The following is a 26,578-nucleotide window of genomic DNA, read 5'->3' as shown; positions in this document are numbered from 1 at the left end:
TTTGAGATAAATTAGTTCCTGAGTGCCTTTGAGCGAATACATGAGGAAATGAAGCATGTTGTTAAAAAAACCCCAAAACAAAACAAAAAACCTTCCTCACAGATTATACTTTCATTCATCCAGACACACTGCAGAGGCGCTCTGTCCCTGCCTGCCTCCTCACGCGTTTAACCCCCTAACCCACTGGTCTGATGAACCATATGTTTTCCTGCCTCCACATGCTCACATTTCCAGCATGGCCCAATCCTACCCACATCCACCAATCATGCACCGGCATTGGTTTAGGTAACCGTAGAAACAGCCAATGGGCGGCGGGCCTGGGATGACAACACCAGAGAACACGAGAGAGAGGCGGCCGGGCACGCGTGGGAGAGACCGGCTGAAAGATGGTGGGAGGGCGACCGAAAAGATTTAAAATGGAAGGAATCGAGTTGAGGGAGCGGGGACGGATGAGTGTGAGTGACAGGAGAGAGAATGAGAAGAGAGAGAAGTGTAGAGAGAGAAAACAGAGAGAAGAAGAACAGAGATAGACACTGCATGCTTAAGTGGGTATGGATCCAGTGTTACACAACAAGGTTAAGTAACTTAACGAGCATCAGTCAACTACTGCTGCACATTCTGGACACTTCTATGACGGTTTCTAATGTTTAAGATCCCTTTTTCTGGCCATCTTGTCTTTTTCAGTCCTATTTTTTCTCCCCATTCACCTCATTTCTGGCTTTCATTCATGATGTCTTTCTTTGAACAGGATGCAGCTGGGAAGCACCTCTGCAGCTGAGGAGCAGTTTCTTCCTGTTCTCAAAGCATCAACCGAATTTCAAAGCTTTACGGTCTTCCTCTCTTCTCTCCCACTTAAAAAAAAAAAACAACTCTCAATCACTTTTGCACCATTTCCCCACATTTTTCTTGGAAACTTTCTATCCCTTTCCTCGAGCTCAGGGATGCATCCCTTCGCCAACCCTCCCTCAAAAAGGTCAGAGTGATGATGTCACTTACCTGCAAATGACTCGGACTCGTCCAGGAGCAGCATGGTTATTGAGTAAAGAGAAGAACTGGTCTCCTCTGCTTGTCCTTTTTTCCTCTCCTCTCGGATCTCTTGCTCTCTAACTCCCTGTCAAACTCTCTGAACCAACTGCCTCCTCTTTCAGGGGAAAAACTCTTTTAAAAAAAAAAGCAAACAGGAGGTGTATTTCTCCTCCTCTCAACCTTGTTTTACACTCGGCTGCTCTTTAATCTACTGCCTCAGTGACTGACTGACTCACTGACTACTGGCTGGATGCTCTGTGCGCTCCTCTCTAGTCAATAACAATGTGAATGTGAGGCAGAGGCAGGCGGGAGGGCTGGCAGCTGAAAAACTTACATAACCCTTCATGCTGGAGCTGGGGCCCCACTGAGGGGGGACTCATACGGCCGACTATCCCTCATTCCCCTTCACCCCCACCCTTCCCAAACAAAAAAAACAAAAAAACAATTAAAAAAAAAAAAAAAAAAACACTCCTCCATAACACACCCAGGAATACAGAGCATGTACGGAAGCAGCCACCCACACAGTCATGCTGTCAGTTTTTATGTTTATTAGTCAGTAAAAAAAAAAAAAAAACAGTAAAGTGATTGGATAGTCAGCTGAAAAAAAGAAACTGAAAATGATTGTCATTTGTAGGTGCAAAGGCCACTTACACTGACAACTGCTTTGAGAAACAGCGCAAACACACAACCACACTCTAAAGCACTGATATGTGTTTGTATAAGCTAGATGTCATGTATAGATGGAACTTTACACGCAAACATACTATTGATTCATGTGTAACTTCTAGCTGAATAGAATCTGACACGGTTTAAAGTGCTTCATCAAGATATTTGACTTCATACACACGAACTCTCTTATATGACAGAACCGGATCTGTGTTGATTGTAGGTCTGATCAGAAAAAAGAACCATAAACAACTTTCTTCATTTATTAGAAAGATTTTTCTTTCCATGATCTGTTATTTCTTTTATCATGGATAAATTTAAAGAGTCTGTCTGTCAGCAAGAAATACATTTTAAACACATTTATATTTCATTTATCGTCATTTCCAGTCAGTCACATTCGAGGCTGAAAATTCCTGAGTGTCGGGTTTGATATGACGTACATAATTTCCATTTTCCCTGAAACATTTAGCCTAATAAATAATTTTGAGTGTTCAAAAGATGCCCTGATCATATTCTGGGTTATTAAAAAAATTATTCACAATCACAATATTAATACAGATGCAAATAATTAATAATCTAAACGCATTCTGCCAGTAGAAATGGTTCCTGTGCCTCTGAGCAGGACACAGTACACAGTGTAAATACAGAATGCAGGTGTTTGTTAAACAGGTAACAGACTGCACAGAGGAAACAGCTGCTTCGGCAGTAATAACTGTGCACCTTTGTGCAGACACACACTCCGTCAAAAGTCGCTACAGCTGTTAAAGCCAACTTACAGCTGATCCAGCTGTGATGAGCTGCTGCCGTCATCAGAAATGCAAAAACGTCATTGCTTCATGTTACGCTTCAGAGGAAAGAACATCTCATTTCTCTAAAAACATATTTCCTTGTTTCCTCTCTGCTCGCGTGGTTTCCTTGTGTCTCTCTATGCATCCTCAGTGGGAGCAACTAAGACACAAGTGAAGGAAACGTGGATGCACCTGAAGTCTCTGAAACACCTGCACACCAACTTCTAAAAAAAACCCTCAAGTCTCAAAAGTCACATGATCAATGATCCATATATAATCCTTCTGTCTTGAACACAGTAATTCATATGTTATGTATACACACAATTATAAGACTTTGACGTTATAAAACAAATGCTGTATTTTAAAAGGTCATTTACACTAAAGTTTGTATTGAAACCAGGAAATGTGTCAAACAATAGTTGTTAAAAACTACACAATAACCAAAAGAGAAGAAAAAGACTCAAATCTTACTTACAAAACCAGATCAACCCCCACTTACATACACTACCAACATGTACAACTAGCATATCAAACCTCTCATACTACTGTTACAGCAGGAGGCAGTTAAGCAACAAACTACACTCACAAAATGTTTAAAATGACGTCAGTAAAAATCAGGTTTTTCGACACAACCTCGCCTGTGGAAAGGCACATTTGTCCAACAGCTCAGTTATGTTTTATGTGTGGTTGTTAACATAAACGCTGTGTAAAACACACTGGCAACAAAACAGCCATTAGTGAGCGTCATGTGTCCAGAAGCAAATTCATCTGATTTCTATAATAATTTGTTACAGTTTGTCACAGACCTGAGGAAACACTTACAGGGAACACTTTAGACCCTGGGTTAAATGGCTCATTATACTATGACTGGAAGCTACTTTTATATCCAAAAAACTGATTTAGAATGAAAACTATATTAAGGCATCTTCTTGTAACGGCAACTGAAGCTTTTCTGCTTGACTGGAGGGAAATTTACCCTCAGAAATGAAAGTTTAATCCACATAAAATGATATAAAACTCCTTGTGAATAGAGACAAGGATACACTTTTTTTGGGAACAAGGACAACTCCTGCATCTATTTCATAACATGCCTTATGAAACCTCTGAGCTCTGCTCTGTTCTGCCTGAGTGGCCCGGCCACAGACTTGGCAGTGCACTACATATAGGTCAGTATGATAGAAAACCCCCTTTGGCAGCATACATACATACACTGATAAGACATACAACAGCAGAGATATCACGACTAACAGAGAGATGAGAAGAAACAGACACACAGCTGGGTGGGGAAAAAAAAAAAAAAAAAACTGTCAACCAACCAGAAAAGCAGTTACACAGTCAAATTTCAACTACTCACCCATGTCATGTGGTCGAAAGTTTTTGGGTTTTTTTTGTCTCCTACTCTGCTGAGAGATCCATGCCTCCTTCTTCTACTCTTAGAAACTTACTCCATCTGGTGTGTGTCCTCCCTTCATGCTGCTAACACACTTCCTCACTGTCCAGTCTGAACCGAGCGTGTCAAAGCGTGTGTGTGTGTGTGTGAGGCTCTCAACCTCTAGCTCTAGCCTCGTCTGGCAGCTTTACCGGCACTCCAGTGAGGACAGAAGGCCATTGGGACAATTACAAAACAATGAGTCGCTGAAAGCTGCCTTGGCCTACCGTGTGTAGGAAACCCCCCCTTCTGTCCTGCTTTCCTGCCTTCCTCCTCCCTCTCTTTCTCCCCTCCCCCAGGCCAACTGACACAGGAGTGCGTGTGATGTCAATAAGCCACGCCCACTCCAGAGAGGCTGCCTTAGGTAACAGGGGTAATGGGGTTCAACCAGGAAAAGACGGGCAGAGGAGGAGACAGAAAAAAGAAAATAGGGTGAGAGAATGGAGAGGAGAAAGAGGACGAGTGCAGGGATTTACAATTATAATCGTGTTTGTTTACTGCTATGAAAGGTCTTGCTGATTTGCGATTATTTAACTGAAATCTTGTTAAGTCATGACATCTTTGAACAATAACTGGCATTCAAAATGAAATTAAATCCCTCAAAGTGATGACAAGATTGAAATATGTAAGTATGAAGATAAACTGTAAGGGAAGAGGAAGATTTTGACCAGCCAAAATCATAATTATTTTACACAATGCTGTCATTTATCTGTGTAATGAATCCCAATATTAAACACCATCAGAGTGAGGCATAAAATTACTTACTTAGTGATGTCCAATTGCTAATATGCAACAGTTACTTTGCAACTACAGATCTGAGAAACTAAAATGTTAACATGTGAGTACAAACCATGCAGGCCTTTCTATGATCCTGTTAATCGGAACAAGGCAATAAATTGGACAAAGAGGGAGGTGATGGAGGAGAAATGTGGGAAAAAAAGGCAGAGGAAATCAAGAAAATGAAATGAAGAAAGTGTAGGAGGATGATAAAAAAGAGGGGGAGGGGGGGAAAGAGCGGAGATGAATTAAGTCATGTGCTACTTTCTGGTCAGCGCACACATCGGAAAATTCTAGTTTGGCTTTACAGGACAGTATCGCACATCGTTAACACCAATAAGTGCACTATAAACACTACAACTACTACCGGCAGTAAACTTAAGCAACACATGAACGTGAAAAACCATCAATGTTGAGGAGATTTACAGACAATTATGGAGTAAATACACAAGAAAAGAGAAAAATATTGAGAGGAAAGTGAAGAGAAAAGAGGAGTGACATTATGAAAACAAGAAAGGAATAAAGGATGGATAAAAAAAAGTGGGAAAAAGAAAGAGTGAGCTAAGCATAGAAAGAAGTGGAACAGATGAAAAGATGAAATCAATGAGAGTAAAAAGCAGGAGAAAGAAAATTATTGACAACAAGGGGAGGGGGCTGTTTCAAAACACTCCTGTGAACTTCAGGACCCTTTTAAACCCACGGTGGTGGTCTGGGATTATCCTTCACAGATCACCCCCCCCCCCACACACACACACACACACACATACACACACAAGGCGGAAGGCGAGAGCCCAATCTCACATGGCCAGACACACTAACCCACATTGCGACTGTGCTTGGGGGAGGGACAGAAGAGTGAGAAATAGTGAGGCGGGGGAGGAGAGAGGAGGAGGAAGAGGAGGAGGCGGTGACAGCAGCAATGTGAAGCAGAGGACTGCCTGGCAACGTATGAAAATGCTCACATTCACACACACATACATACACTCACACACACACACATACATACACACACACACACACACATTCACCTTTGCCACACTACCACAGTTATGGTTTCCAGCCACGCCTCCTGTGAGGACGGAAAGCTCACATTTCACTGTTTATATAACCTTGATTGACCAATGGACAGAAAGAGAGAGAGAGACAGAAAGAAAGAGATAGAGATAGAGAGAGAGAGAGAGAGAGAGAGAGAGAGAGAGAGATAGAGAGAGAGAGAGAGAGAGAGAGAGAGAGGGAGAGATAGAGAAAATTCTCGAAGTCAAGTAACAAAAAAAAAAAAAACCACGGTATAAAAATAATAAAAGTATCAAATGCACAACGGCCCCTACAGAGTGTTACATGATTGGATTATTATTACTGAAGCATCGACATGAAAGCAGCATTTTAATGATGTAGCTGGTTAACATGGAGCGAATTTTAATTTCTTTATATCCTGTTGGGTATTTCAAATCAATAAAAAGAATCAGATTGTATAAGATGATCATGTGTTTTGCATGTAAACTCTAAATCTACAAAGTAACTGGTACCAATAGTGGTCGGTAAATACAGCTGGGCAGCAAAAAAAAGTGCTCAATGTGCTTAAAACTAAAGAGCACGTCCACACTAAGCCACTGGATGTGTAATCTTTCTCTCTCCTTTCAGGCCTCCGTCCAGACTAAAAATCCATATCTTAAAGTGCTGAGGTTTTGTAAAACAATGACTTAAACCTGCACAAGTTTAGAGCAACTTTATGTCGCCTCAAACCTTCTGTGATCACTTATTTAAATCAATATGGCCGAATACACAGCAGAGCTGCTGTCAGACTGCAGTGAAGCATCTTGGGAATGATTGTTGGTTAACAAGTACTATTTATGAGATGCAACTATTTCCAACGTCTTGACAACAGAAACAGAAACAACTACTTCTGACACTTTTTATGTGTGTAACCGAATGCGAGTGAAAAGTCTTATATGTCTGTTTAAACATGATCCCCATTTGTACTGAGCCTCCTGCACTGGCAGCCGCGCTGAGCTGGCAGACTGTCATCATTCAAATCAGACTTCGACGTGGTCAGACGATTCGTCATATGACAGACAGAAGTTTGTTTTTACTGAAGCTTTAGTGCAGTTTTAGTGCAGTAATTACAGGTGTACTCCAGGACCCTGTGACATTCCTGTTGGGCTTAAAACTTTGAACCAGAGCAGGCAGCAAAACACTGCTTCACAGCCTGGTGTTAAGTTACTGTTTGTAGGTTAGAGGAGGGGTCTTATGACCTGAGGGGAGAGAGATAGAGCAGTGCATGCCCCTCCCTCACTACTACCACTGCTGAGGTATCTTTGAGCAAAGACCTGAACCCCCATTCACACCCCAGGATGCCGTTTACTGTGAGCTCAAGCTTAATACTCATGCTAATGATGATCACCGAGACAAAAGGCGCCCAGCAGCTCAAAAATGGGATCAGATAGTGGTTGTACTGGTCAGCTGTTGAGTGTGAATGTGTGTACAGGTGTTCCTGAATAAAACTTCACAACTGTATTTAAACACACTACTCGTCACGTTTGTTTCAGTCGAGTCACAACGAAGTAACTGAGTGAAAAGCGATTATGTAGCGTATTGTTGAAGTTAATGGTTTGAGTTGTGATCCCAGGAATCCACTCACAGAACAAATTTGTGTTTATAGTTACAGAAAGTATAATCCAGGCTTGTAACAAGAGGCGGGGCTCACATGACCGAGGTGGACAGCGCTGGCGGAGGCTGACGGTGTGAGGTTTAGTCTTTAGAGTGAAGAGGGACAAGAGGGTGGATGACAGGAAGTTTTCATTTTTAGCTTAAGTTGTTAAACCAGTTTAACTATGACTAAAATCCCTGACCTGACCTCAGTGGCTGCTATTTCTGTTGACTTAACAAAACCAACATAGTTTTAGAGCAGTATGAAGACACACAGGAGCTCTGCTTCTCATTTATCAATGATGTCTTAATGAGCGAGACAACAGAAATCCTACAAGGTTAATTCATTTAGAGTTATATAGTTTAGTTGCTGTTCTGGAGCTATTAAAAGGATTTATACAAGTGAGTGGACAAGACAGACAACACATGGAAAAACCTTATCAACAACCTGAACAACGAACTGACATTAGGTAGGAAAAAAAAGTCGCAAATTAAGCGTTCATATGTTAATTTCTACATATGTTAACCTCAAGTTTTGGAACTATGTTTAACAGAGATATCCAACATCATGACAGTATATGAGTAACATAACATATATAATATGTCCCCTTTAAGAATTTCACCTGCATTTCATGATAATTAGCAGAGAATATCAAAAAATTTACATAATTTCTCAAAAGAAGACTTTGAATGTAACTAGAAAGAGTCACCTTAAATTAGAAAAGAGAACAAAGATTAGATGACTTCATCATATAAAAAGTTAATAGTAGTTCAATAACATTCACTGTGTTCCCAGATGCTAATTCTTATGTGACTGTTATTTTGTTTCATTCATATAGCCTCACTGTAAACTATTATTCTATTCTATTTATTTATTTTAGGCAAATTAAATAATCTCATGTCTGTTCATACTATTGACTGTATATAAATATGGACGACGCGTCTCCACTTCCTGCTGCTATGCAAAGGTGAAGCCAAAATATCTCCTTTCCAGGAGCAGCCATCTTGCTTGTGTGACGTAATTTGGAACCAGAGTCTGTGCAGTAGAGTCAGGCGGTGAGATGACGGCCCGCGGGACACGCCCCCTCAGCCGCCCCGCCACCTGACGGAGGTTTGAGAGCGGCTGTCACAGCTATCAATCATGACACCACACCCCCTTTTTATATCATCAAATAACTAATTAAAAACAAACTTATCAGAAAAATGAGCACTTGGACAAACGTTAGCGTGATTAGAACGACCTAACTTTTTAGTTTGGCTCATGTCACATCCGCTAACATGGAGGAGGTGGGACTTATTACCTACACTCAGCCAGCCACCAGGGGGCCATCAAGATGTTCTGGCTTCACTTTTGGGAGGCTGTCATGACGTCCATCTTTGTTTACACTAGGGATGTGCAGAGAGCCCAGTATTTGTATTTCTATCTGTACTTGTTGAGGCAGCAAAATTATTTGTATTTATATTTGAATAAAAGTGGGAAAAGGCTTAAAAATCCTGTTTTTGTATTTATTACACTTTTAATTTTAGAAAATTGTGATTTTAGAAAAGTGTTACAATGAGTGTTGATGAATGAAATACCTTATGAAGGAGGTCCTCACACTGGGTCTCGAACTGGAGTCTCCCAGATCATAGACGACTGCGCTGACTACTGAACTAAAACTTTATTCATCGCCTCATTGCAGACAGACCTCTACCTATTTATACACCCATAACACAGAGACGGCACAGCGTGTAATATGTAGAAGAACTTCAAAGGTGATTCTTGTTTTGCACTTTTCATTTACTGCCTTTTTTTTTTTACAACCCAACTTTGTGGAAAGGAGAAGAGGAACAACAGGTTATGGAGAGTCTCTTGGGACTTACCCCTGATAGATGTAACAGTGGAGCAGAGGAGAGAGACTGAGATAACGATGTAACCGACCTGCGAACTGGTATTTGCCATGTTTTTTTTTTTCTTTCCAAAAACAAATATTTTTAAAAATATTTGTCTGAAACAAATATTTGTATAAAACCCACTATTTGTGCTTTGCCGAATAATGTATTTGTATTCGGGCACACCCCTAGTATACAGTCTACTGTTCACCCCGCTACAAAACAAAAAAACCTCCCTTTAAACTCACTCAAGTCATTTACTATTGGTGATCTCCAGTCTTGGATTGAAGCTGTTCAGTAGAAGAAATATAAAATATGTTCATGATCAGATCAGTTGGTGGCTTGATGAGTGCGGCTCAGACTGAATCTGTTAACTTTTCACACCAAAAGAGACTCACAGATTTTCTCCAGACGATGCTCCAAGGGGCCGATCACCATCTGAGTATAAATGAGTATAAATAAACCAATGTCAGTGAGATCAGTCTGACTCTACAGTACGATGAAAAACGTGAAAATGATGAATTCAGAGAGGAGCTCCGAGCCCACAGCTCACATATGACTGAAACAATGATGGCAGATGGTTTTGCTGATGACTTATTATTACTCATAACCAGTTTGAGCCAGAGTGTCACCTGATCCTTAGTCTGCTTCCACACAAAACCGCATCTCGTTGTCACACACACACACAAACACACACACACACACGCAAACACGACGTGATCTGCAGTCTGGTGTGCCAGTATGTAGACCAGCTGGTGTTACTGTTTCACCTCCTACACTTCACTCTGTGCAGCTCTTGATCAGTTCACACACGCATGCACACGCACACACACACACACACTAAACAAAACATGATGTTATGAAATGTGAAGTGGTGTTTTGATCAGTTTTTATCAATCTATCAATATCACCACCGTCAGATATTACTATCAAAATCAAAAGGTCTATAGGATCATTTACTGTATGCAGAATAAAATGTACTTTCATTTATTGTGTTACATACAGAAATTCATGTAACCAGCAGTAAATTTACAGTATTGTAATCTCATTCAATTTGCAGCATAAGAAAAGAAATATGTAACATCTTTACATATAATAAAGTAAAGGTTTGTTGTTTCCCCTAAATTAACTGATCCACAGTTCCTTTCAATCAATCACAGCTTGGCAACAATGTGGACAATGTTTAACAACTTTCTTGCAGCATTAACTAGGACTGCAACTGATAATTATTTTCATTATCGATGAATCTGCCAATTATTTTCTCCATTAATCAATTAATCACTTAGTCTATAAAATGTCAGATAATAGTGAAAAATGCCTGTTGTAATATTCTGCAGCTCAAGATGATGTCTTCTTGTTTTGTCTGACCAACAGTCCAAAACTCAAAGATATTCAGTTTACAATGATTTAAAACAGAAACATGCAACAAATCTTTGCATTTGAGAGGCTAGAACAAGCAAATGTTTAGCATTTTTGCTGAAAAAATGACTAAAGGGATAAGTCGATTATTAAAATAGTTTAATTTTTGATCGACTAATCGACTGAGTGTTGCAGCTCTAGCATGAACAAGCCTAAATACCTTCACCCGTTTGCAACACCTTGAATAGAGTCAACAGATGTACACAAATTGAAGATTTATTAACATCATGCTGCATCGCACTCATGTAGATGCCCTGTTAAGTTCATTTCAACAATATAAAGAGTATTTCACTCCATTCATTTGTTCCTTGTAAAAGTTATGGCTGATGTGATAGCAAAAAGTTGCCTATTCACACATCCAGTTGACACAGAGCGACATTATTATTCATTTGGAGTTGTGTTTCCTTTTTCTTGATGAATAATAATAAAATATCATGTTCTGAGAGGCCAATGATGCTCCTCCACATTGTTTTTACACAGTTTGTTTCCAACTTCATGTTTTTTATTCATTTGGATGTTGGAAAGAAAGTGAAAAATGCAATTTGAACAATGACCCTAAAAGGGACTACCTGGTGTTCTTCTGGTCCAATTTTGTTAGAAGTTGGAGAGTTGATGGATTTTGTCACTGATTAAAGCACCAGGTGTCTGTAACATTCGTGGGAGGAAACATGTTTACTTGTTTTTCTTCAGTTTGAAGTCGAGAGAGAGAGAGAGAGAGCACTCTGCTTACCTACGCCTACACACAGGCAGGGGAGCAACAGGCTAATTAACAGACTATTACTCCCCTGCTCTCTGGAGTCAGTGTGTTGGTGTGTGTGTGTGTGTGTGTGTCTTATGAAAGATGTGACTAAACCTCATGACAGCTTCATCTGAGCTGCGAAGAGCCAATAACACGAAGCGCACACCCTTCAATCTGTTCACACACGGAGTCACACACACCTACCCCCTTAGATGCACAGTGAGAAGGTGGACGCACACACACACACACACACACACACACACACACAAACACACACACACACACACACACACACACACACACACACACACACACACACACACCTGACCCAGAACAGGCATCCCAGCAGCATTGTGTTGCTGAACAGGAGGATTCTATTTTGGGGGACTGGTCTCACCTCCCCGAGTCATTTCTCAATGTCACTTTTTGACAAATGGCCTCTCTACTTCTTGCGCGCGCACAAACACACACACACACACACACACACACACACACACACTTCCTGTTTTCTCTGGGATGAGTGTGTGCACGCGTGTTATCAGTATTTTTCTGGGTCTGTTTGTGTTTTCCGTTGAAGGTGCTTCCCAAAAGCTTGAAGTTCATCATTTTTATCACTTTTTTTTTTTTTAAATCACATGTCTACGTATGATGTGATAAATCCCTCTGAAGCCCAATAACTCTGATCTGTCCTGTCTTGTTAGATTAGAGATTGGTGCAGAAATCTTGCACACATCAAACCATAACTTGGTTCTGTCAAAATGAACATTTTTGATTAATTTTTTGTTCTTTATGATCCCTGTGGCGCCACCACCTAAATTTATCACAGAAATTAATTACAGATCTGGGGTGGAAAGGATGCAGAAATCAAACTTACAACCTTATTAGGAAGCAAACTCACTGGAGGCCGAATTTTAGTTCTTATTATTATGCTTTTCAAATTAGACCACTGCATGTTTGAAAGAATCAGAGGTCATTTGGAGGGCTATAGAGGCAGCATGAAGCCACACCGACTAGAAGACTTCCTATATACAGGCAGGGAGCACAGAAACATTAATCTAAGATATGGGAGCATCGTAACCAGTTCTATAGCTGTATGGAAAAACGTAGAACTGATGACGGGCAAAACAGGTTTATTTCATCAAACGTCTCCGTTATGGAATAATTATCACCTCCTATCAGGTGGGCAGCCTTTTACATTTCAACCCCATGGCTAAATAAAGCCGTTTCTATTCTCAGCGATATTTTTAACAATGCTTGAATGTGGTGCCAGTGATCACCATGACAACCCCAAACCTCTGCAGAGAGAAAACTGTGATGCTGACGAACATACTAGTTATTCAGCTTTTTAGACATTTACCTGACCTTCTGCAAAAAAACAAACCAAACAAACAACAGACTGGAAAAAACAGAAATATAAAAAGCATCACTTCCTGTGCGTCAGAGAGGAGAGCTACATGACAACGAGTGGTTAAAACCTTCAGGAAACAGATGTTGAATTAAGCACTTTTGTAAACGATCAACAACAATATGACAGAATATCATGATGCTGGTACTATCAATCTTGTTAAAAACTCGTATTTTTCACAAAAATCTATAATGATGTTTATAGAATTTGTTTTTTCATAATCAACAAAACAGTCTTTTTTTTTTCCATTCCTATATTTTCTGTTTGGGCTAATGCTGTCACATGAATATTAAACTCTCTCTCACTTTATCATTACTTTCTTTGTTCCTATATTCTACTCTTTCCCCCCCTAAACTCTCAACTTTTTATCGATTGGTAAAACTAAAAGTTGTTGTTTAAAAAGCAGTGAAGAACGTAAATGAGAAAGAACATGTAGATGCTTTAAAAGACTGAAACTGAGGGAAAGAAGAACAAGAAACCATTAAAATACAGATGACTGACATACGTAAGGACATAAAAATGAAGACAAAGGAGTTTGAAGAAGAATAAATTAAAATGAAAGAGTGCATCACATGGAGAGGGATGAAAGTAAATGAACGAAGATGAGAGGAGAAAATAAAGAAGAAGGATGAAAAGAAGAAGAAGAAGAAGAAGAAGAAGAAGGGGAAAATGGAGAATGAAAGACGGAGGACTAAAGTAAAGGGGATGTTGAACCAAGAGGAGGAAACGGTCACAACTCTGAGGGGACCAGCGTCCTAGTGACGGTTGTTACGGCAACCGTGGGACAGACGCAGGAGACAGCGGGGGTGATGATGTCACAAGAGAAAAATGGATTTGCAAAGTGAAGAAGATAAACACGTAAATGTAATTTTTCCCCCCCCATCACACTTTTCACTCCTTCCACCACCTGCCAAGACGACAAACTGTGAGAGCTTCAGCTCTTTGTGCTCCTCTTGATCTGTGCCGTAAATCAATACAGCAAACCAGCTTTCCCTTAACATAACAAAGTGGCTCAAAAAGGAAAATAACCAAAGTCCAAAGTAGAATTTGAACCGACCTCTGCTTACAAATATAAAACGAAACTGTAAGTAGTAGCTGGCCAATTCTGTTTAATGTCACAGATACAAGCAACGCAATTACAACAATTACAGTTAAAATGACTAAATAAAGAAGATTTATGGTAACATGTTAGTTTCTGTTTTATGGAAAGAAGAAATATCAAAAAGGGAAGAAACGTACTTAAATAAATGTTTCTGTTATGCATCTGCTCGGTTCACTCACCTCAGGACTGATAACCTTTACATAACTAACACGCCACCAATATTCAAAGGCAGATCAGAGGTCTTGAGATTTATTTCCTACTTCAGTACTGCATGAAAATAAAAGATGTGAAGTCAGTGAAGGTGGGCGCATCAGGAGCTGAATTTAGACCAGACTTTAAAACAACATGTAGTTACTGCAGTTGAAGTGTGAATAGCTGCCTCTTGGCTACAAAAGGTCACTGTGGACTCATAAGTGGAGCTTTGAAATTTCAGTATTTAGTGTGCAACGATTAGTCTATTAATCGATTAGTTGATCAACAGAAAATAAATCGGCAACTATTTTGACAATTGAATAATGTTTCAGTCACTTTTTGAGCAAAAATGCCAAAAAATATCAGGTTTCAGCTTCATATAAGACAATAAACTGAATATTTCTGTGTTTTGGACTGTTAGACGAAACAAGACGTTTGAAGACGTCATCTTTGACTCTGGAGAACTATAATGGTAATTTTTCATTATTTACAGACATTTTATAGACCAGACGGTTAATCGATTGATTGATCAAATAATCGGAAGATTAACTGGTAATGAAAATAACTGTTAGTTGCAGCCCTAGTTCCAAACAAAAGGGGGCTTGTTTGATGTATTTGTTGGGAAACTCCAGTGTTTGACACCAGATCTTGGATGTTAAAACTTCCTGAACACACCAACAAGGAAGAGTTTTCACAACATTACCTGCAGAACTGCAATACAACAACAAGATAATTCAATATAATTATCAGTGTATTCATTTCTTAGTGCTCATTTATTAATGTCAAAATGAGACACAGGGATTTTTCCGGCTTCCTGAGGGATGACGTCAAAACCCCAAACCCCCTCGTGTAGCCTTTAGGCTTCTGCCACCTCCGCTGCTCCACTGGGTCAGTTATACAAAGTGTTGCACAACTGTGAAAATGTTTTATAAGCCCGAGCACGGAAGCAGAAACAACATGAACCCCTTTTTGTTGATGATTAATGGTTCATCATCATCTCTCCGGTTCTCTCTCTCTCTCTCTGTCTCTCTCTCTCTTGCTCTCACACAAACACACACACACAAGCACGCACCCCGTGAAAGGCTACATAACTGCACAGACAGCATTACAAATATGGCATCAAACAAGGTACTACTGCTGTAATTAGGACAACATGTACAATCTGTGTGTGTGAGAGAGAGGAGAACGAGAAGAAAGAGGTGTGCATGGTTGACAAGAGGAAACAGAAAGCAAGTGTGTGTGTGTGTGTTAAGAGTTCTTCACAGGTTCACAGGTCTCTGCTGTCTCGGCCTAAACATAACAAGCAATCTGTCACATTAAAGGGTTATCCAACACTGACTCACAGTAATGAGAAGCCTGCAGCTCTCTAGAGGCTGGAAACTTCAATCTGTGATGTCACAGAAAGCATTTGGCTAATCCATGGATTTATTAAAGGGCTATTCCATACAATTAAAAGTTGTCGTCCATTAACGGTTTTTACCCGTTAAAGGGGAGTTTTTCCTTACCGCTGTCGCCAAGTGCTTGCTCATGGGGGGAATTGTTGGGTCTCTGTAAATTAAAGAGTACGGTCTTGACCTTCTCTATGTGAAAAGTGCCTTGAGATGACTTCTGTTGTGATTTGGCGCTATATAAATAAAAATTGATTGATTGATTGATTGATTTAGTGTTGCACCTCCAAAACCTGAGAGGTTTGCAAGAGACATATTTTAAAAAAAGAATAGTCAAAATCAAAGAAACCCAGGTTGAGGTATCTTTGACTTTTCATTATACTAAATAACATCTTTCAGTAGACTTCCCCTTCCCGGTAAATGCCTACATCTTTTAAACTCCACGCCCCAGTTTGGATTTCTGTCCTCTAAGTTAAAACTGACATAATCAGGGTCATTTTTCCAGACGTTTAAATGCTGTTCCAGAGCCTACAGAGGACATTATACAACTGTTTTAACAGGATGAGTAATACTCCTCATGACAAACTTCATGTGCCAAAAGAGCTAAACGGGATTCAGTGAGTCAGCCTTGGCAAAACTGAAAAAATCCTCAGGGCCCAGAAAGCATTTTCACCATAGACTGCCAAAACTACAAATTGTCATTTTCAAATTTTTGTATGTGTACGGATTAAACGAAGAAGATACAGTGTTCATTAGTGAGCTTTAAAGGGGTGGGGGGAGTGGGGGGGATATTCTTGAACTCTGCCTCCAGGATTAGGGTTAGGTTTGTTTTCTTTCTCTTTTTTTTTTTTCTTTAAGTAACATTTCAGTGCTGTAGTTTTTGAAATTCCTTGCCTCCAGCCTTTGTGCTAAACTAGACGTCACCGTTTAGCATAAAGACCGGAAGCACTGTTAGAAATGCTAAAGAGAGTGTGCAGAGAGATTACATTTAAAAATCACTCCTCTTCTGTGAGTCTTGGTAAGACCAAAGTATTTTCTCCAAATACTTGTATTATTCCTTTTTATTTTAAAGTGATATGATCACTGTTTTTAACATATTCTAGTTATTTTTCTGTGTTGCTCTGTTTGCCAGCATTTTAGGGCTTCAGAAACTCTTATCTTTCAAAGAAAATAGGTGACATGAAATGATAAAGACAGAAAAATAAACAGTAAAGACATCCAGGAAAAGATGAGGAAATAAACGCAGCGTTTGTGTACACAGGGTGGGATGGTTTATCTTCATAATTTGCTTGTGTAACCTCTCAAAGGCAGACTGATAGACCAAAAACCAGACTGGGACAGGATGAACCACACAAAATTTGTAATTCTATACTTGTGAGGACCCTCATTTACATAATCCATTACCTGCCAAACCTTAACTTTAACCTAATTCTAACCGTAACCTAAATCCAAGTGTTAACCCTCAAACAGCCCTTTAAAAAAAAGTGAGAACCACACATAATGTGTTCCCTTTAAAGGTCTAAAACTCAAGTTTTACAAGAACACAAAGTACAAGAACACACGTGCACATAAACATGACAATGAACGGGGGAAGTTATTATTATTCCTGCAGTAAATCTCACTCTTTGTCTCTCTCATTAAGATGACTCAAAATACTTAAGAGCCTGAGATATATTCTCCTGCAAATCAACTGAAAAAGCACTCAGAGTGTGTGAGAAACATCACTATGCGATGTGAAGTTTATGAAATGCGAGACGATAAGTTAACAGGGCGCTTTCTGATAGAACTGTAAATTTCTCTCTCCGTAATAAGGTCAAAGTCATCCAAAGACTGACGCTATTTAAGTTATCTAACCAAAGTTTAAATCTTACCTCCTACACAAAAAACACACTAGAGACACATCTCCCCCCCACACACACAGACGATTCAGCATCTAATAGAACTAATAGATGATTCATTGGGTTATGTAACGCGTACTGGCAAGAGAAGAAATGAGAGGAGAGGGGGAGACGAGGTCGTTTAGAAGAGTTTGTTCTTGAGGGAGGACAGAAGGTAAAAAGGCAAAAGGTTGATGTAGAGAGCTGCTCCGGTCACAAATGAAGACAGTAATGCCACTGCTTCAGTTTGATCTAACAGCAATGTTGACAAAAAGTGTCTATAAATGCAGTTTCAACATGTTAAAAGCTGTAAATTTTGTTGATGTAGACAAAGAGAAAAGAAAACTGAGTCAAACTACAGCTGGTTTGGTTTATTTCTTGTTAAATCAATCTGTCAGGTGTCAACATCTGCCTCCTTACCCATAAACCTTTGTGTTTAGACTGTTTTCTTGAGTGATTATGTTCCCTCTCTTGATCATTTCTTCAGCTTTCATAGAAGATGACACAATTCTTACATTAAGTGTATAGATGGTGATTTGGAGCCACCAGATTTCTGATGAGATTGTCTGCAATTGCCCCAAAGAATTTTAACCAAAACAGCTGAAATTAAGTGCTCCAAACATGCCGTGAATGCAACCTAACTTAAAGAAGTTGCTGAAATACAGCACAATATGCACTGTTGCTGCTGTTTGAGTGTAAAAATTGCATCATTTTTTGTTTTAAATATTATAAATTATATCATGTCACTGCATATATTTATCAATATATTATCCTCTCCACAATGTTTTTGTCTTTGGTCTCATTTGTTGATTGGCAGGATATCTTGAAAACTAATTAAGAGATTTCTATAAAATTTAATTAAAGGTTTACAGCTGTAATAATAATATACACTTATATAATAGACTTGTCTTGTGTCTCAAACGGTGAGGTACAAAAAAAAATGATTTTTTTCCCTCTGAATTCCTCAGTTCAAATTTATTTTTGGTACCACTTTCTGACTAAAGATTGTTTAAAGGTTGTTAAAATATACCGTTATCCTACATTCTTGTAGGAGTAGCCTTTTTGACATAAAATGCAATGATGCATCAATATGTAGAGCGTTATGTAACCTCATTTCGACGACACATGAGGATTTCAACAGTAGGTTTGCATGTAGGCGGCACTTTTTAACAGTTAATATTATGTGAACGTTGTGAAATGATGATCAGTAGTGTTTTAGGTCTCAATCCACTGTTTTGACTCACCAGGTATCCCCTCATCTTCATCATCTCCATCGTTCTCTTCTTCTTCTTCTTCTTCATCAGTGACGTAGCAGATCTCTCGCTCCCTCTTCCTCTCATTCAGCTGCTGCTCCTCTTCAGACATCCTGACCTCCAGGCTGCTGCTACCTCAGCATGGCTGTACTACACACAACTGAAACAAAGAGTAGAGATAGAAGAACATAAAGACTTTGTTCCTCTGCCATTTCTTTGTCAGCACTAACAGTTTGAAGCTTTTCTCGTAAGAAGGAAGAAGGAAACTGATACGGAGTGATATCGGTCAAAGTCCTTATAAGTGTTGACTAGTTTACAAATGATCCGAACACAACTGAGTGAGAGTCTGTAGAGGGACAGATGAGATCTGATCTAATATATAAAATACAGAGATCTGAAAAAGAAGATAGTATAACATCTTACTGCTACATACTCTTTAATTACATTCAAAATATCAATGACATGTGGACCAAACATCAGAAACCATATTACCAAAGTGACAGTGCTGAAAAATACAGCTCAGTTAATTATTTTCAAGTGGACAAGGAGAATAGCACTTGTGATTTTGTCATTTGCAGACATTTTGGAGTTAATTTCACCAAGTCTATTCTCATATGGTTTGTGTATTCTCCTGACAGAAGACAATACATCAAATGTTTTTGTTCTTGCTGCTCAAAGTTTAACTTCAGGGTTTTGAATAAACTAAAAAAAAAAAAAAAATGACAGGAGTATTTTAAAGGCAGCCTATGAAAGATGATGTTCTGCGGATGAAAGACGGATCTGCAGAGCAGATGGACAGAAGGAAATGTACCAGAGAGAGAGACACAATGAAGAAGGTGAAGCCCTTTCAAGAGTTTCTAGGGTGCTTTTAAAGCTCCGTCTCTCAGCAGCGGGAAAATTACCCTCACATTAGTCACAGGCCTTCATCTGTGCCAGAGTGAAACAATCATAAACTAAAATCACAGACTACAGTCGCGCCTTTCATTATCAGCTGTGGCTTGGTAAAAGCAAAGTTTTCTTCCTCCTTTGTTTTACAGAACTATACCTTTGTTACATACAAGAGTCATCATTTAAATTATGCTTTTCAAAGCAGAAAATGAGTAAAAAATCTCACATTACTGCTATCGTCATCAACAGTAACAAAGAAACCTTCAGAAGTTCTGAGCGATGTGAAGAAAAGAAAAACATAAATTTACCACTGTGTATTAATAAAACATTTCCTTGGGCATACATCTACCACCATGAACAAGAATTATCGCCTTAGTTATCTCGCTTGGGTAAAACCAGAGGCTTTAAATAATATGCACTCCCACTCAGATGAGCCCAGACGCAGAGTCGTATCTCAGCAAGGTTTACTCTTGATCACCTGCCAGCTCACCTTGCATAACGTTACACAGCAGATTACACAACAGGTAGCACCGGCCAAGTTGACTTACTGGCCCGACAGTGGGGTTTTTACAAGCCTCATAAATTCAACCAAGCTAGACATCACGGACTGATTGCTGGATTGAAAACCAGTAACCAAAGACCTGGTGAACTACCAAATAAAACACACACAGGATATATATTGATTAGGGATGTTTTCCTATGTATCAGATGGTAGAGTTGCAACCTTATAAAAGTTTTGTTGGAGATGACTGACTGTATAACTGTGAAATACTGCAGGATAGCAGGAAGGTAGAGAGCAAAATAATCATCATGCTCTCATTAAATCTCATTTTATTCCATTCAAACGTTCAAGGGAGTGAAATACCACTGCTGCCCATTTTCCTCTGAAACCTCCTCAAATCAGCTCAAGGACTTTGTGGCGCTTCCCCCTGACCACACTTTGGAAGTCATTGCTGCTGCGCTGATCCTCAACAAGTAGTTGTTTCCTGCCACTACTGAAGAAAAGATCACCTTTATGGTTAAATGAAACCAGTGGTTACTGTTGGGAGACAGAGCGGCTTCAGACGCTTTGTATGACCCAAAAGTCCACCATGACCTCTTCCCTAGACTTTCTGTGGCGATACAAACAGCACACTATGGTCCACCTTTGCCTCTGACATTATGCTCCTTTGATAAATGACCGAAGCTGTTGTTTTCTGGAGACCACAGTCATTTCTCACATGATCGCCAGAGGTCGACAGATAAATACTGTTGTTGACAGAACATTAACTGTTCACTGTTGTCTCCCATTAAAGGTACCCTGTGGGGTTTCTGACCTATAGTAGCGCTATGGAGCAGTTTCTTTATCAATGGGTCCCATTTTGTTTGTTTCGTGAACGCGGGTGATGTCATACATAGTCCTGCCAATGATAGCACATTATTCAAATGATCTGCAGACCGTTATAATGCATGAACAAAGGCAGAGAAGAAGACTGCAAGCTAGTAAACAGGGCTGCAACTAATGATTTTCATTACAGATTGATCTGTTGATTATTTTCTCGACTGATTGATTAGTTGTATGGTCTATAAATGTCAGAAAATGGTGAAAAATGTTCAATAACAGTCTACAACCCAGATATTCAGTTTACTGTCATAGAAAACAAAAACCCCCAGAATATATTCACATTTAGAGCATTTTAGTATTTTTTCTTTAAAAATTTACTAAAAATGAACAATCGATTATCAAAGTAGTTGGCGGTTAATTTTCTGCTGATCAACTATCTATTATCTATTAATTAACTACTTGTTGCAGCTGTCACTGACAAAAATACTTTGTTTTCAAAAACAAACAAATAATTTTACTCTATTTTTGCCTTTAAGAACCCTCATATATGTTCCCTCACATAATTTCCTTTGGAAAAGTTTATGGAAGCATAAAAAAGAGAGTCAATGAAAATAAAAAGAAGGTAAACTAACTCCTGAAAGGAAGATTTATGCTGCGCTGGAATTCTGGTCAGCCAGAAACCGACCTTCATCTCTCACTCTGATCTAAAAACCGGCCTTGCTTGCTTGGTTTGTTCCTCAAAAAAAAAGCTGAAGAGCATTTGAAACTACGACCCTGTCATCAACCACAGACTAACCACTGTTGGGAGCTCGTAGTGCCGTAAATTGGCAACAAGCACATACAGTACTGGGATCGGTGACATCTTTATGTGTCCTTACATAACATGTGCATGCCAGAGAAGTGGTTTCTACAGATTATGGTGGCAACGTCTTTGGTCTTCATGTGTGCTGATGACTGGTGTGTTTGAGCGTATTGTTTGTACATCTACAGTATGTCTTGTGATGCCATTCAAAGCTGAACAGAGTAACTATCTTAGTACTGGTTGGAAAAACCTGCCTTCAAAAGCTCACACAGGCTAAAGTATTACTGGTACATACTGTAAGTAACAGTCCTTTCAGTTTATTATGAAATCTAAAACTTTGCTTACAACAATTACAAATAATTAAAGTTTATCCACCTTTAAAATGCACAGAAAACTCTTGTTTTTATGGTGGCCGACAAGGTCAAACGTGCTGCAACTTAAGAAAACGAATGCAAACAGACAAAACACAAGCAAATTAAGAAATATCATCAATTTGACAACATATGCGCAGCATTTAGAAAACGTGCTACAAATACCACAACACAACACATTACAGAAATGACAACGGAAGTGTTTCCAGAGGAATATTCTTTGAAGTATCTTTTTTTGGTGTTGCAATTTTTAGACGGTCCCTGCGCCCTCGTCTCACAGCCGGCTGTACATAGAGACCAATGTTATTAGTCCAGCCTGAAGGACGACTCGTTTTGGTGAAAATAATGTTGTAACTCGTTGTCTACCTTACTACGGTAGGAAAGAGGCCTCGTTTATGTTTTAATGTTTCGCTTATGAGTTATTGACGTGTTCATCACTCTTTAGTGTCCTCTGGAAACACTTCCTTTGTTATTTCGGTAATGTGTTGTGTTGTAGTATTTGCAGCAAGTTTTCTAAATGTTGTGCATATATTGCCAAATTGATGAAGATGTTTTCTTAATTTGCTTGTGTTTTGTCTATGTGCATGTGTTTTCTTAAGTTGCAGTGTGTTTGCCCTTGCTGGCCACCATATGTTTTAGCTGTTGTAATGCAGAGTGCATGATTGCACAAAATGAGAAGAAAATTAGGTTTCTTACTACAAAAAAACTCAACAAAAAGCAGGTTAATTGTCAGCAGATTGTAAAGAATCTTTTTTGTTAAAAACATTTTCTAACTCTGACTTGACTTACACATATTTAAAAGTAGGTCATGTGACACTCCTGCAGACACATTGTACAGCTTGTTATTACCCTACATTACTTGGAAGTCACATCCAGCCAAAAACCACTTGATTCATTGCCATCATGCTTTATGTAACTTTATACATCATAGAAAAGCAGGCCAAACTGTTCTGTTCATGTGGAGCCTTCAGGCTGTAAAATAACAGTTATGTAACACTACAGTATATGTTTGCTGCTTTGAGTGGCTCCATGTAGGTTAGACACCAACTTCTCTTTCCTCTTACCTGACACAACCTTATTAAATACCTGGAGGTGGACATATTAACACCTGTACAATAAATGCAATCCAATGCAACCGCCCTGTGAAGCTTGTGTTTAACGTTCCTCTAAATTGTGTATCGATTCAGTTCTGTGAAGTATGTCCACAGGGAGTACAAACAAATAGGAACACATTAAATACTTCCCTTCCTTCAACTTAAACTCAAAAATGAACACAGAGGTGAGTAAATATTTTTGACACAGTATTAAAAAACACTTCAGAGAGGTAGAATTTATTGCTGGGCCGTTGCACTGGATTGCATTATACTGTGCAGGTGTTCATGCTGTTGTGCCCACCCCTTGTAAAAACTTAACCTTAAAGGAAACACAAAATTTCACAAGGTGTTTCCATCAGCTTCGCACTGATGAGAGGCCCTGTTTTGACTTTGAACAAGACAGTTAACACTTGGAATCAGTGAAAAGTGAAATGAGACGAGAGGAGCGTTTAGGTGGCTCCAGACAAAAAGAGCTGAAACTTGATACAGCAGAACACTATTATCTATGTTTAGACCTGTTTGGAGAGTTGATGTTCTCTACATTTAGATCAAAATGCCAGATTATAGAACCCAATTGATGTTATTTCTGTGTAAAAAAAAAAAAAAACCCTACTAGATCATGGGAATTGAGCACTTTTTGAATGTAAATACAACAATTGTTCACAGTGCAACACTTAACACAGGCAGTGTAGCATCTTAAAGCGCTCTTTAACACAACATTCATTAATTCTTTGACTGACGGCAGATATTGATTTTGATCAATATTGATTTTGAAGCAGATATTTAGTCAAGAGATACTGTCATAATGTCCATGTTATTTACAAGCTAGCTTGCACTAAACTAGCTTGCTTTGTCAAACACATTTTAATATGACTCACAACTTATGATCCAGAAGGTTTTCATTGTACCAAATACCAAAAATTAAATGCTATTGACGGTCTGTGTTTTTTCAGCAACAGTTAATCTACTGTATGTGTATGCATTTTGTAAGCTCCTCAAGTCGTTTTTATTTTTACTGGCAGAGTCCGCACATCCTGAGTGGGATTCAAATTGTCTAGACACGCATGCAAAGGATTCATAGGAAAAACTGCATGCACATACTGGATATAATGTGGAAAAGAAAAGCCAGCGTGCATAGGCACATTTCATGTACTGTGGAAGACCACATGGGCAGTGTCCAGTTCTCTTTAATACATCCATGAACAGAACTCTGTGACCTGTGTTACTGAAACACAGTTGTAATTACCACCAGTAACCACAGGTGTCGCCAGATCAACCAGGACTGAAATCTTAAGAATTACAACTTCAACTTCATATGCTTCATAACCACAGACCGGTTGAATGTTTCATTTAACTTAAATGAACACAGCCTCTTTCCAAATTTTTTCCATTTTGATAACATTTTGTTTGTTGAGATCAGGATTGTTAAGATATTTTTTTGTTTTGTTAAGTCCTAAATCCTGCAACAGTGAGAGAAGAAAGACTTCCTGATGTCATATGCACGACTCTCATGACCTCACAAATACATTCAAACTGTTCAAACTCCAACGCCTTGAAAATACTCACATACAGAAAGTTGAAAGTTGAAAGTTGAAAAAAGAAAAAACTTTCCTGTTTTACCCTCTACACCAAGCCTGAGACTGTGGGCCTCCCAAACAAAGCTTGGAAAAAAGACGCCCCCTCACCCCTCTTAGTTTACTTGCTTAGTTTCACTCAATTCCTGAATGCCTATTGGCTCATGATTATGTTATTTGATCCTATAGACACTCAACAACTGAGCCAAGATAGCGTAATATTGCTGTTTGACATAACTTCAGACTACACCCAATACATAAAAAAGGCTTTTATTAGTTTCTGACTCTGGGAAAGTGGGAAAAACAGTAAAATTCCCCAAAACTACTACATCTCTAAACTATCTATTTAACCAAAACACACACATCGAGGCTATTCTACTTGATCTCCTTTTGATAACTAATGTTGTATTTGTTCACTTCCATTCACTGAGCCTCCCCTGAAACTGTTTGGAGCCCCCCTGGGGAGGCCCGCCTCCCACTTTGAAAACCTCTGCTCTACGCCATCTTACCTTACATAACATCACACAGCGGGCCAAGGAGGTGTTCCAAGGACGTCTGATTCAGCCAACATTTCATTACTGGAGTACAGCATTACTTTTGGTTGAGCCAGACAAAGTGAGAAGCTATTTAAATTCAGCGAATATGGAAACAAGATGCTGATGAGGGCAAAATAGAAAAAGCACAGAGCGGGACATAAAAATAAAAGGGGAGGAGATGAAGGATGATGGGGGAGGTGGACAAAGACAGAAGGAGATGTGGGAGAGGGGGGTTGATAGAGAGGCAGGGGGGAGGGGAGCAGTCTGGTCTGTCTGGTGTCCTAAAAACACCCCTGTGACCAAGAGGGGGGAGGGGGTGAGATAACCTAAATATCTCCAGGAAAAAATAGAACACTGTGGCCTGAACCAGCATTAGATCACTGCATACATGTGGGTTTTCCTCCCAAAGTAAGTGATGCATCACTTGGTGAATATCTTAAGGCACATGGACACAACAGCAACAGCAACAACAGCAACAACAGCAGATGTTGCTGTAAAAGGTACTGAAGTCTAGTAAACTAAGTCCTTAAAACTGTCAAAAAGTAGTAAAGACAAGTACAGTATAGACAAATGCTGTACGTTTATCATCACTTTCTTTGGTTGTTTCTAAAATAACGTGATGCCTCTTAACTTTTCCAGATTATCAATCTCTCTTTGTCGATTCATTGATTAATCGTTTAGTCTAAATGTCTGAAAAATAGTGTAAACTATCCATAACGAGTTCTGAGAGCTCAAGATGACGTCTTCAAATGTCTTGCTTGAACCAGCAGCAGTCAAAAACCCAAATATATTCAATTTAAAAATCACATAAAACACAGAAAAAGCAGCAAATCACTACATCAGATAATCTGGAACCAGATGGTCTCTGGGTCTGTTGGCCAGGTAGCCTCATGAATGATAACCCCACAAGACACGGACCGCCCCCACATTCCACTGTTACTGTGATTGTTACTATTGTTCATATTATTATTATTGTTACTATTATTATTTATTGTTAGTACTTTCTAATTATTCTCCCTCTCTCCTCACTCTTTCTCTCTTTATAAATAGAGACGGGTGACACATTAAAGAAAAAACCTGAATAAATGAGTGTAGGAACATAATAAATGCAGATGCTTCCACACAGGTGCACTGCATGGTACAACTAAGCAATTAACATCCAGTCATGCTCTGTGTCATGTATAAAAAATGCTGAGCAGGCCCAGTTGACTCTGATTTTGTATCAAGATGGCAAGAAGAAAAGATCTAAGTGACTTTGAAAGACGGTTCATTGTTGGGGCACCGATGGCAGGAGATTCAGTCACAAAAACTGTTCGACTGACTGGTGTTTCAACAGGAACAGTGACTAAAGTGACATCTGCATTTAGATCTGTGGGAAAGACTTCAGTAAATAGGGTCGGAAATTGTGGT

At 39.2% G+C, this 26,578-nt stretch overlaps 1 protein-coding gene across 5 annotated transcripts in view; it reads right to left on the bottom strand.

Annotated features, from left to right (window-relative positions):
* The window catches only part of LOC122981981 (helicase ARIP4-like), a 78,822-nt gene that overhangs the window by 36,232 nt on the left and 16,012 nt on the right, over positions 1-26,578 (bottom strand). For 2 of the 5 annotated variants that reach the window (XM_044350879.1, XM_044350880.1), the window contains exon 2: positions 18,571-18,739. In XM_044350879.1, coding sequence (XP_044206814.1) covers positions 18,571-18,691 — 121 coding nt within the window. In that variant the 5' untranslated portion in view covers positions 18,692-18,739. Of the gene's footprint in view, positions 1-996; positions 1,337-3,834; positions 3,903-9,602; positions 9,679-18,570; positions 18,740-26,578 lie in introns of those variants that run through there. The other 3 variants (XM_044350881.1, XM_044350883.1, XM_044350882.1) reach the window with 3 other exon arrangements.

Source organism: Thunnus albacares, chromosome 5, assembly GCF_914725855.1.
Source record: "Thunnus albacares chromosome 5, fThuAlb1.1, whole genome shotgun sequence".
Taxonomy (NCBI): domain Eukaryota; kingdom Metazoa; phylum Chordata; class Actinopteri; order Scombriformes; family Scombridae; genus Thunnus; species Thunnus albacares.
The sequence above is the reverse complement of the archived record's forward strand: the minus strand, read 5'-3'. Positions and strand labels throughout refer to the sequence as shown.